Raw genomic sequence first — 16,175 nt, 5'->3', positions numbered from 1 at the left:
GTCATCGAAACTTTATGGTGACTCAGTGACAGAGAGTTTGGTGGTTGCATTTAATAACAGTCGGCATCAAAGGCTTTACCTCTGTCTCTTTTATTTATTTATTTATTTTTAAGATTTTATTTATTTATTTGTTTGACAGAGAGATCACAAGTAGGCAGAGAGGCAGGCAGAGAGAGAAGAGAGGAGGAAGCAGGCTCCCTGCTGAGCAGAGAGCCCGATGTGGGACTCAATCCCAGGACCCTGAGATCATGACCTGAGCAGAAGGCAGCGGCTTAACCCACTGAGCCCCCCAGGCGCCCACCTCTATCTCTTTTAAAAGCATCATGTGGACCGTCCCCCTTTATTTTTCACACAGTGTAATATAATTCCGATTTAAGTGTTGTTATAGATTTAAATTCTTCCCTTTCCCTCCACACACTTCATCTTCCACACACACATTATGTTGTTGGTATTCCTAAATTTGAATTAAAAATACTATTTTTGAGTGTATCATTATTTATATGATTGATCTGTTTAGATTTTGTTTCTTAGAATGTCGCTTCAGTTTGGGATTCATTTGTTATTAAAACCACTTATCTACAGAAACCATTTGAATTGAATGATGTTATTTGGACTATTCTTAGTTGAACTAATGTCTTGATTTATCTGTGTTTCTCAGGTTCAAAGTTCTGGCTAACCAGTACAAATCTATATACCCCACTCTGGAAATCGACATTGAAGGCGAATTACAAAAACTCAAGGTAGTGCTTTCATGTCCTTTTTAAAACTTGTTTGCCAGATTGGCCTCTAAGACCTTTCATTCATTCAGGTTTTGCATTAGGACCTGCAAACATAAGAATTAAGAACATAGAGTGTTAATTTCCTTTATGGAAATTACACTGTGAGAAGTTATATATTAAATAATTTATAGTATAATAAATGCCACACAGATATGTGTAAAGCACTGAAGATAAGAACTAGTAAAGCAAATTACTTGTCCTCTTTAAGTCTGAAAGCATATAGGCCTACCTAAAAGGACAGGACATGTTTGAGTCACTTCACATGATGTGACTGAAAGAAAAGATTGAGTAAGTAGCAGAGAGTAGGAGTTCACGGTCTTGTATTGGTCCTATATACACAGTGATAGGGAGTTTGGCTTTGTATCCTGGAGTTAATGAAAGGCTATTGAGTAATTCTGAGCAGAAAAAAGATTAGGTTTGTATTAAATAAAAATCCCTCCTAGCAATGTGGAGCATAGATCAACAGAGGGGCAGGCAGCAGGAGGTAACTTGTAAAGCTAGCTGGGCCGATCTGGAAGGATGCCCCACGGGGCCAGTGTCTGTAGCTCTTTGTCTTAAAAGACAAACTAGGTGATTGGCCAAAGGTTGGGTCCACGTGTGGCTGTTTTTAGGTGTCAGTGGTGCCTGAGTTCGTCGGTAGGCAAATCTCCTACCCCTTCCACCTCACATCCATCCCTGATGTTTGGTGTGTTTCGAGCTGGGCCCTATGTATCTGATTATTACTTCTTCTCTTCTATAAATAGGTATGAACGTGAATTCCAGAGCCGAATAGGAATTTACAAACCTCATATGCCATTCTAGAATGGTTGTAGACCTTAAGCATATCTACTCACTAAATTCCTTAAGCAGGGGCAGCGGCCGGGGTGGGGGACCTCCAAGGAAGAGTCTGAATATTGGGTATTTAGATTTCAGTGTATTGCTCGTTGCTTAGAATAGACTGCCATCTTCTTTTCATTCTGTCATGCAACAAATATTTCAAATTTATTACTGGCAACTTGGAAATATTTATGCACTAAAGTGTGGATATGGCTTTTTGGTTCTGTTTTATCCATGTTTCATGTGAATGTAAAGAAGATGAATAATTGTGAAGAGAGTTGGAGAAGAAGATTCTTAATAGGTGGTAGATATCAAATCAGCACTTTAAGGAATAAGGGACATGGTGAATGGCATGGTCATTTCCGGCATAACGAAAGGTCTAAACCAGGAATAATAAGCAAGAGGCTAGAGCTAGGGTGCGGGGGTGGTGTGGATATAACATGTTCAGTGAGTTCATGAGTGGATGGTAGAATTTCCATATTAGACTGGCTGAATAGGAAACACGGTTGAAACTAGATTTTATTGTAGTTATACTTTAGGCCTTGGGGAACTCTTGTTTATATTACATTTTTAATTGAATTAAAAAATTAAGCAGTATTATTAATACATTTAATATGTTTTGTGAGAGTTTTAGAATGCTCGTGTGTAAAATAGTATTTGCTATTATCTGCTAGTAATGCTGCTGAGGTGCTGCTATAGCAGACGGAACACTGTGGCAAAAGAATATTAACGGTTACCGCTGTTTGCATGCTCGGCCGCGTCACTTGTGACCCACACCGACATTTTGGCAGTCCCTGGATGCGTGTTTCAAAGCTCTTGGTTACGTGGTTTATAAATGCAGTTTTTTAAATACCTCCCAGAATATAAAACACAATGTCGTATACTCAGCTCTTTTTATTTTCCCGAGAGCTGGTTCTTGAAGGATGGAAGGCCATCATCATCACTTGCAGTGGTTAACGTAGAGCCTTTGAATTTCATTGTTTCTCTACTGATCTTGAGCTAGGGTCTCTTTTCTGGTTCTGGAGAATCACGACGAGAGACCAGAGCTAATCCAAATATACTGTAGGGTGGGCGCCGTCACCAACCCCCTTTCTGCTTTGCACAAGTTAAGTTTGCTTTGTCACAGAATTTTACTTGGCGAGTTTTACTTGTACCGATCATGTTGGGAACTTTTTAGCACACACTGAAATTGGCTTTTGTCTCTGTCTATAGGGTTATATGGAAAGGATTAAACCAATGGTGAGAGATGGAGTTTATTTCCTCTACGAGGCCCTGCATGGACCACCAAAGAAAATCTTGGTAGAAGGCGCAAATGCAGCACTCTTAGATATTGATTTTGGTAAGTGAGCTGTGACTTGCCGGAGCTTAACCCAGCCGTGAAGTACTTAGGGTATAAATAATTAATGTTTGCCTTTACAGGTTTTAAAACAAGGCTTTTAGCTTGTATATTTAGGAATGATGGACATTTGTCACCTACTAATCTTTTTTTTTAAGCACTATTGTAGAATACACAATGCATATAATACATTTTATAGTTTATTAGAAAAATGAAATCACTATTTGGGTCAGTGGGTTTAGGATTCTGTAAACTGATTTCATTGTTTGGTTCATGTTCTGTTTGCTTGAAACTAAGATGATTAGAGAAGTCCTGTGGAAGGATCTTTAATTCAGCCTTTTTAAAAAATATCGAGAACTAATAAACATTGTCATTAAACATGCGTATTCTAAGATCTGTGGAAATCTGCTTAACGCCCTGGACCTAAGATTCTGAGTGGATTAGGGCATTTCTTCCACCTTCAAAAAGTTAAGGCTTTAATGTCTTTCAGCTACTGCCCCATTAGGTTGTTGGCCTTTCTCTCTGAACATGATCTCAAAGGATAAGTCAGTGTTCTCAGCTCTTACTGACATTTCATTGGCTTTTGACTCTCAAGTAAACCAATTAAAGAAAAAGTATTATTTCTATTACAGTAGATAGGTATTTTTGGACTCCATAATATGCCTGTGGAATCTGGAAAGAAAGCAGTGTCTGGTTAGCTGTGGATAGTTCAAGTAGGAACAGGATCTTTAGGGATGAAGGAGTACACTCCTCTTAGCTTCTGTTGTCATTTTTGGGATTATTCCCTTAATAGAGATTAGAAGCTAGGATAATGAATACCGCCGAATTCTTAGTATACTGCTGTCACTCTAGATTGTGGCTGTATCTTAAAAATGTGTATCAAGAAAACAAATTCATTTTTAAAACAATAGGAACATGTTAAAAACACGTAGATTAGAATAGTCTGCATAGTAGAATAACGCCCAGGGTTCCACATGAAATTATTTCGCGATCCATTATGTGAGCACCTGCCACACAGAGCTGACTGCGCACGCTCGAAGAGCCTTGCCCCAGTGAGCATTGCAGGGAGAGCTCTGACCACTGTGGTTTGCTCTCATTCCAGACAGAAGGGCTCAAGACTAAAGGCTGAGGTTTGAGAGGGCGGTTATAGTCAAGTCTGTCCAGTACCTAGAATGTACTCATATTTTTTTTTAGTAATTGTTTCAGAGTAATGTATATCTGTGTGTGTATATTTGTTTCTTTTTTAGGAACTTACCCTTTTGTGACCTCTTCGAACTGTACAGTTGGAGGTGTCTGTACCGGGTTGGGAATGCCCCCCCAAAATGTTGGGGAAGTGTATGGGGTCGTGAAAGCTTACACAACTCGAGTTGGCATTGGTGCCTTCCCAACAGAGCAGGACAATGTAAGTCTGTTTCTCACTAGATCCAGTTCTGAAGGTTTTAAAATAAAAACTTCGTGTCTCCTGGGTGGCTTGGTTGGTTTAGTGTCTGGCTCTTGGTTTCGGCTCAGATTGTGATTTTGTGGTGGGCTCCGTGCTCAGAGTGGAATCTGCTTTAGATCCCCTCTCTGTTTCTCACTGTTCTCTTCTCAAACAAACAAACAAACAAACATAAATAAATAAAAATCTTACAGGGTGGCTCAGTTGGTTAAGCATCTGCCTTCAGCTCAGGTCATGATCCCAGGGTCCTGGGAACCAGCCCCCAGGTTGGGCTCCCTGCTCAGCGGGGAGCCTGCTTTTCCCTCTCCCTCTGCGGTTCCCCCTGCTTATGCTCTTTCTCCCTCTCTCTGCCAAATAAACAAACCTTTAAAATATAAAATAAAAACTACTTTTTTCCCTCTGATTTCTTATCTTCCTGTGCTTTCTACTGAAGTGGCAGCAGATTGGCAGCAAAAGACAAAGGAGTAGAGGGTACTTAAAGGTAACTGTAAGCGCCAGGCTGCATGAAGGTGGGTTTGTGAGGGAGGTTGAGATAGTGAAGGGGAAAGAAATGGTTAAAAATAAGAACTGGGGGCACCTGGGTTAAATGGGTTAAGCCTCTGCCTTCGGCTCAGGTCATGATCTTAGGGTCCTGGGATTGAGCCCCGAGTCAGGCTCTCTGCTCAGCGGGGAGCCTGTTCCCCCCCCCCCGCCTGCCTCTCTGCCTCCTTGTGATCTCTCTCTCTTTTTCTCTCTACTAAATAAATAAAATCTAAATTAAATACATAAATAAATAAATAAGAACTGCCTTTCACCAAGGGCTTGTTAGGAGCTGGGGCTGAGAAGAAGAGTGACTTCAAGACCTGCTCTAGCCCTAGCCAACACCTCTGCAGTGGTGACGTCGGGCCAGGCACTGTCGAGTATTGTATCCTCAGAAGCCCTCTGGACCTCACGACCCTCGGGGAGCTGGGTGGTGTCACTGTCCTCCTTCTACACAAGAGGAAACAGGCACGGAGAGCTGAAATCACTTGTGCAAAGTCACACAGAGGGACGGGGCTGGGATTCAGATCTGACAGATTGATGTCCGAATACAAGAAATCAGAAAGGTGTCAGTGAGGGAGTAGATAGATGATGACTGAAAAATTAGGCTGTAAGGAATGGCTGTGGCTTAGATCTCTCTTTTTTTTTTTTTTTAAGTTTATTTTATTTTATTTTATTTTAAGAATTTTATTTTTTTGTCAGAGAGAGACAGCACCAGCAGGGGGAGCGGAAGTCAGAGGGAGAAACAGACTCCCTACTGCGCAGAGAGCCCGATGTAGGACTTAATTCCAGGATCCTGAGATCATGACCTGAGCTGAAAGCAGACACTGAACTGACTGAGCCACCCAGCCACCCCTGTGGCTTAGATCTTGAGCATTGCCATCAGCCTTCATTCTTTTCGAAAGGGCGTTGTGCTGTCCAGAACTACTGACTAGCTGAGAGCTTGTCTTATGATTTTCAGGAGGATCATTGAATTGCAGTTCTTGGAACAATTGGCTTGTCTATTTTAATAAATTTAATAAATACTTAATTAACAACCTTGTTTCTAATATGTAGCATTTTATATGTTAATCTAAATTTTAAGAAGTTATCTAACATCGTAAAAAATACTGGTTTTACAGAAGTGGTAAAAATTGAAGCCAAAAGTGGATCTGTTCCAAATAATGCCTATTTCACACATCATTGGTATGGAATTCTGTCTTCCACTGAGTAATTTTTTGGAAGATGTTCATCTTTATAAGATTTTGACTTGTTATGTGATCTTATGCCGTAATTCTGCTAGATTTTACAGCATTGGTGTTATAATCCTAAAGTCCTATTTTCTGTTTTCTAGGAAATTGGAGAATTATTACAAACAAGAGGTCGAGAGTTTGGGGTAACCACTGGTAGGAAAAGAAGGTGTGGCTGGCTGGACCTGGTTTTGCTCAAATATGCTCATATGATTAATGGATTTACTGCGTAAGTATTCTTAGAAACATTTCTTTCAGGGAACTAAGGTACAGTTCATGACCACAGGTTACATTTTGTGGAGTGCAAGCTTGAAAAGTAGTACCCTGGTAGAAAAAGTTCACTGTTTAGACTCCAGATGAAATCGTAGCTCGGGGTTCAAGTGGACCAAGATCTAGGGGAAGGGGACCCACGGGAAAAGGCCCCAGGTTGTCTTCCTACACATCCACAGTTGGGAAAAAGGAATCCTGTTACTCCCCCGTGCATGTCAGTATAGAGGGAAGTGAGGTAGGTGGGTAGGTAGGTAGATGGTGCGTTTTGCTTATGTGGAGGGGAGGCAACATAACCCATTTAGGGCATGATTAATGTCTAACTCAAATCTCAGATTCACGCGTTGTGCCATGACTTTGGTTAAGTGAATCTTTCTGTGCCTTTTCCATCATCTTTAAAATCTAGATAATAATTGGGGCGCCTGGGTGGCTCAGTGGGTTAAAGCCTCTGCCTTCGGCTCTGGTCATGATCCCAGGGTCTTGAGATCGCGCCCCACATCGGGCTCTGCTCAGCAGGGAGCCTGCTTCCTCCTCTCTGTCTGCCACTCTGTCCACTTGTGATCTCTCTCTGTCAAATGAATAAATAAAATCTTAAAAACAAATAAATAAACAAAATCTAGATAATAATATTACCTACTTCGTGTGGGTGTTTTGAAAATTAGGTGAGAAATACAGTGAGAGCATAGAGCACCCTGCCTGGCTCCCTGAAATCACCCGGTGAAAAGTTGCTGTTCGCACATGTACATAAATATATAAACAAATGTATTCCTGTTTGTATTAATTTGACTTAACTTCCAGCAAATAACAAATAAAGGATAAAAAAAATAATTTGCAGATAAGAATGCCAAACCTACTGTTCTCTCTAATTGTACAGATTTTTCCTTTAAAACTATTTCCCAGGCAGTTTATTGGGAGATTTGATGTATTTTGAAGAGGTTTGCCATTTGAACATTGCCTTTCTTTCCACTTAGGTTGGCACTTACCAAATTGGATATTTTGGACATGTTTACGGAAATCAAAGTTGGAGTTGCTTACAAGTTAGATGGTGAAATTATACCTCATTTCCCAGGTACTTTTTTCCATCTGTGATACAAAGAATATTATTAGGTGAACATGTTGGAGCCATTTCATGAAGTTCTGTGTAGTTCGTGGTATAGAGCCACGGGGTTGATACCCTCTTTGTGGATAGCACAAGTATATTCACATGTTATTGGCATTTGTTTCATAGCTGCTGTGCATTTGAATCCTGGATTGCAGTAGTGAGCATGTGTTCAGACTCAAAATAGGAAAGAGAAACATGGTCCCTCTGAGCTCAGCCAGCTGTGCTGTTCCCGAATCTCATCTTCCCTACTTTGAAAGTAACTTCTATGTAGGCATGCTTCTCCTCCTGGAGAAACGTGGGGTAGGAGAAAAGAGTGCTACTCAAAAGAGTAAGCAGGCTCCTAATCCATTTACCCACCCTGTTCTCGAAGCCATAGGAATGATTTTCTCATCTCCTATGTCAAAAGTGGGTGGTTGTAGGAAGACTTCTACATGAGGCACTGTGTTTCTTCAGGCATATCTTTAGTTACAAGATTTTTTCAGTTACTCAGGAAGTTCCATAAATGTTTCCAGCTTCCAGAAATAGGAACTGTTCATTTGTTTAGTCACCCTATAAGCCTGGGAATATGCCAAACAAAGGAATATGCACTTGAATGAAACTTGGTAGGCTGGTACAGGTTTTGTGACTTGATGGTGATGACCAGTCCTTGGCAACCAAGGATCACCTCAAGTTCTTAGAAACACATTTAAAATCATTACCTGTTAGTCTGACATCTGGGCCATCTCCAGTCTTGTTTCTCTTGACTGTTCTTTTCCTTGATTGTGGATCACTGTTTCTATGACCAATGACTTCTGGTTGAATGTGCTTAACAGTGTAGTGACTCAGATTCTGTTATCCTCCTCTAAAGAGTGGTGGTTCTTGTTTCAGGGGACAGTTGAATTACTGGCTGATCATCTTGAACTTGCATAAGCTCAGTTTTCTGCTCTGTTAGTATAGTTACATGAGTGCCCTGGGTGTTTCCCAAACCTTTAACCTGGTGTGGATCAGTCTCCAAATTCTGTCTCCTCTGTGGATCTCGGTAGCTTGGTTTTAGGCTTTGTTGTGGAGGGTCAGTAGTCGGTTATACTCGTGAACATGGTTTTTTACATTTTAAGGAGCAGCCTTTCTGCTCTCCCAGCTGGATGCCAGGAGAGTTACCAAGGTGTAAAGAGATCACTCTAGTCGGGCAGTGCTGGAGCTCCAGTGTATCCCGTCCCTTCCCTTCTCTTAGCACTGCTTGACCTCTAGAACCTGTCCCCTCAACTGTGTGACAGCTAACATCTGGTAAGCCTTCCAGTGATCCCATGGGTCCTTCCCATGTGAAGGGACTCTCACATGGACTTTGGAGGGGTGGGAGCTCCATATATAGCCCCCTCCTCTGACACTTGACCGTGATGCCTCTCGCCACTTAGCTTCCCTGAAACCTGATTATCCGCCTTCTCAGCTCAGTGGGACCACTGTTCTCCACTGACTCTGGTGTCGTGGCTTCCAGTGGCTGGGAAATTGTCCCTGGGCAGAGAGTTGCATAGTTTCAGGACTTGCTTGGGAGTTTTCTTTTTCTCAGAACCCATGTTTTTGTGCTGCCTGTTGTCCTCATTGACCAGTTGTGGGATTTGGGCTGTTCCAAGGAGGCAGCTCCCTTCAGCGGGGGACAGTTTCTGAGCACGAGTCCTCCCTGGGCAGTGCTTCCACAGGCGGGGGAATGAGTGTCTCAGTCCCGACGTAGGAGGCCTGGACAGAATCCCCACAGCATCTGCTGTAACAGCTCTAATTAAACTGTTCTTACCTTTTGTACATTTTCCGTTCCTGTTAGGAGATACAGAGAAAATGGCTAGGTGAGATAATAAAGAAAATTTCCAGGTCAGCTTTGTACAATCACAAAATCAGTAGATCTCCCAGATGAGAGCACGTTTGCAAGTCTCCTTTCTGTGAGAGGTGGCAACCTCTCCTTTCTGTGAGGTTGCCACCTCTATGCAACCATACATAGGTCCATAATCTCTAATCCACAGTGGGGTATCTAAAATCTCTAAACATGGAAAGTTTAAAGTTTGGCACTAAAGTCCTTTGACAGCAAAACTTGAGTTGCTATTAGAACTAATAATCTCTCTGCTTCAAGTGAATTAGCCTGTCGCTGCAGGACTGTGTTGGATTATGAAAACGTTGCCTCAGGTGGTCAGTGTCCTGTCTGACCTTCCTGCACTCTGGGAAACTGCATTCCAGAACTCCTCTGGCTCCAAGGATTTTCATAAGAGATCATGAACCTTTGACATAGAAAAAGCTTTTTGGCAACAGGCAGCATTCCACCATGGAAAAACAGATTTACTCTTTAACTTTCAGCAAACCAAGAAGTCTTAAATAAAGTTGAAGTTCAGTATAAGACGCTGCCAGGTTGGAACACAGACATATCAAATGCAAGGACGTTTAAAGAACTACCTGTTAATGCACAAAATTATGTTCGATTTATTGAAGATGAGCTTCAAATTCCAGGTAAGTGTACTTTATGAACAACGGTCTTTCTTCTGTTTCTAACTTAACGGTCTACCTTTGAGATACAATAAAAGAAAGATCAGTATTATTTTGTAGAGTGTTCATGATTTGCAGCAATGCCCTATAAAATATAAAATAATCTCATTTCTTAGAGTAAATATAGTCATCTTTAATCCTTTGTATGCCTGAAGACAGTAGGTTACCTCACACTGTTTTGACTCTGTCTTAATTCTCTACTACTCTGGTTTTTACCCTGTGACATTCATGCTTGTTGCTTTCTTCCTCTTAGTCACAAAGCCTTTTGTATCTTCACCTCCACCAAAAATGGTTTGTGGTTTTTCCATTTGCGATTAAACTACCCTTGGGAAGTGGGGGGGTTGCTTGAATAATTAGGAAATCACTGGTACAGAAAATAGGAAATCCAGTTTGAAAAAATAGAAGAGGAGAGGAAAGAATAAAACTTTATTAAAAAACAGGCTGGCCAGGGAGTTGTCTGGGGAGTTAGGCATAACCAGGTTATAGCTGTGACTAGTTAATGGAAGTTTTTAACACATTGCTTTCTTCCTTCTACTTGTACTGGTAGAGATTGAAAAGACAAAAGCAAAGTGGGTAGAAGGTGTCCTTTATGTAGAATCTATTGTGTAGTTATTCTGATTTGTATTGTGGTTCGTCTCAAGTACTAGTCTTGTTTTCCAGATTGCTAGCTGCCCCAGCCAGCGTGATGTCCAACTTAGTCAGCATGTTTGCTATGGCTCTTAGTCAACATTTTTTTGAAATACAAACGAGAGTGAATTTAACAGTGTCCTGTATAAAAATTCCATGAAGGTTAACCCATGTGGTATAATATTTAGAGATTCCTATAGACTGGTTTAGTCTGTGCAAGTTAAAATAGTATTCTCTTCCAGATGTTTCTACATTTTGAGATGCAAAAGTTACACCGTCACCTCTTAGCATCCTGCTTTTATCAAAGATGCTTAGATCTTATCTAGTAATTAGGGACTTAATCCAGGGTTCAGTAAGTCTCTGGTGGTTTGGGCTAGTATTTTGCTAACCTAAATATTAGGCATTGAGGACTTGGAAATACCACATGATTAAAACTGGAACTGGTAAGGCACACACCAGCACTGGTGTGTTCCGTTTAGAAATCAGCCTGGTCTTCTAGCAGGACAGCAAAGGATAGCAGAAGGCACCTGGAAAGTTAAATAGTGACCCTGAGAAGAGTGGGGATCTTTTCATCCCAAGGATTGAACATTATAAATGAATTGATACTATTCTTGTACTTTCTTCCGTTACCAGTGAAATGGATCGGAGTAGGTAAATCCAGAGAGTCTATGATTCAGCTCTTTTAAGGATTTCCAGTGATGCAAGAAACACTCCTTCAGGAGGGAGGGAAAGGACTTTATTAAATATTTCATTTATGATCTGCAAATTTCAAGAAGACAGACATCGAAGTGAGTTTTAAGCCCTAGAGTTGTTTCCAGTCCCTGAAGATGGCTGGCTGATGTGGAGAGAAACTTCTGGCGTGTTCCAGTGTCAGCCATCTCCACTGGCAGAATCGCCGAGTCATGTGTTGCTCCTGCTGCTCACGGTGCCACGTTTTCTTTCAGTGTTTAGTCATAGTATGATCTGTGTTGTTTGAAATCTAAAATAGAATTCCTTCCAGTGTAGTTTTTCTTCTCTATTGTCATTGTGCGTTCTTAGGTTTTATCTCTACTAAACGGGAAGAACAATTAATGCAGTTTTGCACAAATATTTTTTACATTCTGGTCATTCAATTTGTCAGTGTGATCTTTGCTGTTAGGAAAAAAATGATGAAAAGAGGATTCTGTAAACTTTTGTAATGCTATAAATTCTGTTTAACTTGTGAACTGTTTATTTTCTGCTGAGACCATTGCAAATTTGAGCTTTGGCGAGGGAGGGGGAGGGGAATATATTCATGTATCCTTTAATTTGTACAGAACACAAAACTTACTTCTCTGTAAATTATTTAATACATTGGGCATTTAGTTAAATGTCCAGAGAAAGATGTTCCCTAAAACAACAATCTTAATGTTTAAAAATATTAGTCATTAAAAGATCGTTGTGATAATTGGTGGATATTTTTCTTTAATTTCAGGCATTAACTCTGAAATGTGTAGCTGGTTTTTTTTTTTTTTTAATCTTACCATTATTTCTAAATCTAGTGGGTTGATTTTCAACATTGTGCCTGCCAGTATGCCTACAGAATCATCTATAAGTGTCCACATGAACCCAAATTGTCAGTCATAATTTCGATCATGCCTTTATTTTTTCTTTCTTGGAAAAAAAGAGGTGTTGTTTTGACAATTAGGCTTAACCTACTGTGTTGTAGATTGCCTTCAGTGAACTATTTTAAATGTTTAAATTAGGTGCCACTTAAATTTATTTTATTATACCATCAATAGCTGATTAAAAAGAACCAAATATTTCTAGTATGGTTTGTGTATTGTGTTTTTGTTCTAGTAAAAGAAGTACTGGTAATACTAGTATATAAAAGAAGAGCTTTATTCCTGTAGTATGTAGGGATGGGGTGGGGAGACATCAAAACAGACTTAGAAAAGAATGTAAATACCTTTTGTCTTCACTAGACCTATTTTTATTAATACTTCAGAAAATTCTGAAATAGAGCCAGCCTTGCTGGATTCAATAAACAAAAAGGATAGTACAGATGATCTTACAAGCCCATTGCCAATCAATAATGACTTTTGTGTAAAATTCGTATTTAATATTACAATAAATAATTTTTATTTATGCTAATGGAAATTGAATGGGCTTTTTATTTCTCCTTACCCTTTATCTTTCTACTTGAACTACTTATCAGGTTGAGTTGAAACAGGGTTTTTAAGTCCACATTCTCTTCTTGGCTAAAAGTGTTGTGTTACTAAAACCATTTTAGTAATGGTCCAGAGGCAGATGTGAAGAACTTGTTCTCCAAAGAGATTACTAAACAAATAAACTTAAAAAACAAAAACAACAACAAAAAAAAACCCTCTTAACTGAAACATCACCTGGATGTCTCAGTTGGAAGAACATGCTACTCTTGGTCCCAGGTCGTGTTTGAGCCCCACGTTGGGTATAGAGATCACCAGAAAAAACAAATGAAGAAAAAAAGCATTGATTCTCCAAGTCACTGCTTTTTTTTTTTTTTTTTTAAATCAAAAAAGTGCAAATCTATTGATGTTGATAGACATTTACTCAATTTTGACCAGGTTGAGTGATTCTCGCCTCTCAGTCTTTAGAAGTGAGCTGTAAGCTGGTTAAGAGAGAGGTTCTGATCTTCAGATTCAGTTGTCTTGAAATCCTAGGTAACTATTACAGTAATCTCTATTGAACAAGAGTATTTGCTAGAATCTGCTAGGTGTTGGGGGTGCGGTGGTGTATTGTAAGGCAGCAGCCAGATAAACGTATTTGTAAGCAATCTGCGCCACAATGGGAAAGTGCAGGGTGTTAGGAAGGAGAACTTAACCTCAGTTCAGAAAGAGTCAGAAATGGCCTTTAGCAGAAACAGGATTCAAACAGATCAAGAGGGTGAGTAGTCAGGAACAAGGGCAAAGACCCAGAGGCTGAAAACATTTTTGGAAAGTTGGGACAACTGAAAAAAATGAATGAGGGGCTGGTGAGGCAGATAAAGTTGGCAAAAAGTTAGAGGAGGACTCTGCCAAATAACCAAAATATGTTTCCCCTGAAAAAAAGGTCAAGGCCAAAATGTAATAGATATGATTATGGGGACATAACAGGGACACAGAAAAACTGAAACAAATTTTAAAGCACAGTAGAAGGGAACTAAATGGCAGAACAAGGTATTTTGGTGGGGAGATGCCCTTTTTAGTATATTTATTTTTTATATATTAATGGATTGATAGAGCTGAATGTCCTTCACAATTGAGTATGTGAGTTGAATGCCATTCCAGTCCGAATTGCCAGGGGATTGTCTAACTGGACAAAATTATATTGAAACTTTGGTGGAAAAATGAATGTGCAAGAATTCCTAAGAGAATTTTTGAAAAAAGTGTGTGTCAAGAGGTTGTTCCTCACCAGGTGTTAAAACACTGTTAAGCTCCTGTAGTCAGAGTAAGTGATGTGGTCATGGGAATGAACGAATACACAAGGGGAGTGGACTGGGCATTTCAGAGGTAGCTGCAAAATACATGGGAGCTTGATAATAGAGGCTTAAAATGGCATTTCATGTCATTGGAAAGTACATTAAAAAATGATAGCAGAAGACCATTATTATTGCAGAAATCTTTCTCCCCTCAAATCCATCAATGTTTGCTTCATATATTTGGGGCCTCTGTTGTTTGGTGAATATATATTTATAATTCTTATTATTTCTTGATGACTACTTTATCAAAACATAAGTCCTTTGTTGTGACAGTTTTTGACTTAGTCTATTTTTTATGATATTAGAATATCTTTTTCCATTCTTTAATTTTCAGCCTACTTGAATTTTTGGATCTAAAGTGAGTAACATAAATAAATAAATAAATAAAGTGAATGAGTGACCTGTAGACTGCATACATGACCTTGGGTTAGGCAGAAGACTTCTTAAAGATGATAGTGAAAATACAATCTATAAGTGAAAAACTCAATAAATTGGACTTGATCAAAATTTAGAACTTTCATATTTCAAAAGATACCTCTACGAAAATGAAATGGCAAGCCACAGATAAGGAGAAAATATTTGCAAAGTATGTATCTATAAAGAACTCGTATCCAGAATATATAATGATATACAATGATCTGGTATAATTAAAAAGAAAATAACCTAATTCAAAAATGGTCAAAATATTTGAATAGACACTTCACCAAAGATATAAATGACCAAGAAAAGAAGTAGCAACATCATTAATCACATTACGAAAATGCAAACTAAAACAACACATCCCTTCACAACAATTAGAATGGCTACAATAAAAAAGACACACTATTACATGTATTGATGAGGATATGGAGAAATAGGAACCCTTTATACATTGCTGGTAGGAGTGTAAACTGGTGCATTTTAGAAGGTTCTTCTAAAAAGTAATTATAAATGTAAAATATGATCTAGAAACTCCACTCCTAGGTGTCTAGCCAAGAGAAATGAAAAGATATGTCCCCACAGACTTACAAATGCTGCACAGATGAATGAAGAAGAGGGAGTATATCTATATAATGGGCAAAAAAGGGGATGAAGTCCCTGGTATGACTTCATAACATTACAGTAAATGAAAACAGCCAGATATAGAAGACTGCATATCCTATGATTTCACTTACATGAGAGGTCCAGGAAAGGCAATTTAATAGAGACAGAGAATAGATTTGTGAGGTTGGGGGTGGTAATGGGGAGTGACTGCAAATGGGCACAAAGAATTTTTTAAGATTTTATTTGAGACAGAGAGAGAGAGAGAGAGAAAGCAAGATCACAAGCTCTGGGGAAGGGGCAGAACAACAAGCAGACTCACCACTGAGCAGGGAGCCCAGTGGAGGGCTGGGTCCCAGGACTCCAAGATCATGACCTGAGCCAAATTCAGACAACTGACTGAGCCACCCAGGCGCTCCTGGCACAAAGAATTTTTATGGGGTGATGGAAATGTTCTAAAATTGGATTATGGTGATGGTTGCACAGTTTTTTAAATTTACTAAATCACCACACTGTATTCTCTTTTTTTTTTTCTTTTAAGCTTTTATTTATTTATTTGGCAGGCAGAGATCACAAGTAGGCAGAGAGGCAGGCAGAGAGAGAGAGAGAGGTGGAAGCAGGCTCCCCGCTGAGCAGAGTGCCCGATGCGGGTTTCGATCACAGGACCCTGGGATCATGACCTGATCCGAAGGCAGAGGCTTTAACCCACTGAGCCACCCAGGCACCCAACAATGGAAATTTAAAAACACACTTTCAACAAGTGGGTCAAGGAAGAAATCACAAGGGGCATCAGGAAACACTTAAAGATGAATGACAAGGAAGGCACAACAGTAAAACCATGGGATGTTGCAAGCATGGGCAGTTCAGTTCAAGAAACTGAAGACAGTTAAAGGTCTCACATCGACAACCTAACTTTACACCTTAAGCTGCTAAAAAAAGAAAGCAACCTAAACCCAAAACCAGTAAAAGGAAGGAAATAGTAAAGATGAGAGTGAAGAGAAACAAATAGAGACTAGAAAACAACAGAGAAAATCAGTGAAACTGAAAGTTGGTTATTTTAATTCTCTGTGTTTTCGTGTGTGA

The 16,175-nt window shown here is 39.6% G+C and overlaps 1 protein-coding gene across 1 annotated transcript in view; it reads left to right on the top strand.

Annotated features, from left to right (window-relative positions):
- Positions 1-12,041, top strand: part of ADSS2 (adenylosuccinate synthase 2) — a 34,825-nt gene extending 22,784 nt beyond the window's left edge. The window contains exons 7-13 of the mRNA XM_044267059.1: positions 659-740; positions 2,808-2,934; positions 4,179-4,333; positions 6,222-6,346; positions 7,356-7,453; positions 9,803-9,952; positions 11,249-12,041. Coding sequence (XP_044122994.1) covers positions 659-740; positions 2,808-2,934; positions 4,179-4,333; positions 6,222-6,346; positions 7,356-7,453; positions 9,803-9,952; positions 11,249-11,301 — 790 coding nt within the window. The 3' untranslated portion in view covers positions 11,302-12,041. The remainder of the gene's footprint in view (positions 1-658; positions 741-2,807; positions 2,935-4,178; positions 4,334-6,221; positions 6,347-7,355; positions 7,454-9,802; positions 9,953-11,248) is intronic.
- Positions 12,042-16,175: the final 4,134 nt, after the last annotated feature.

The sequence above is a fragment of the Neovison vison genome, chromosome 10, assembly GCF_020171115.1.
Source record: "Neovison vison isolate M4711 chromosome 10, ASM_NN_V1, whole genome shotgun sequence".
In the NCBI taxonomy this organism is placed as follows: Eukaryota; Metazoa; Chordata; class Mammalia; order Carnivora; family Mustelidae; genus Neogale; species Neogale vison.
This window is presented reverse-complemented; position numbering and strand designations above follow the sequence as displayed.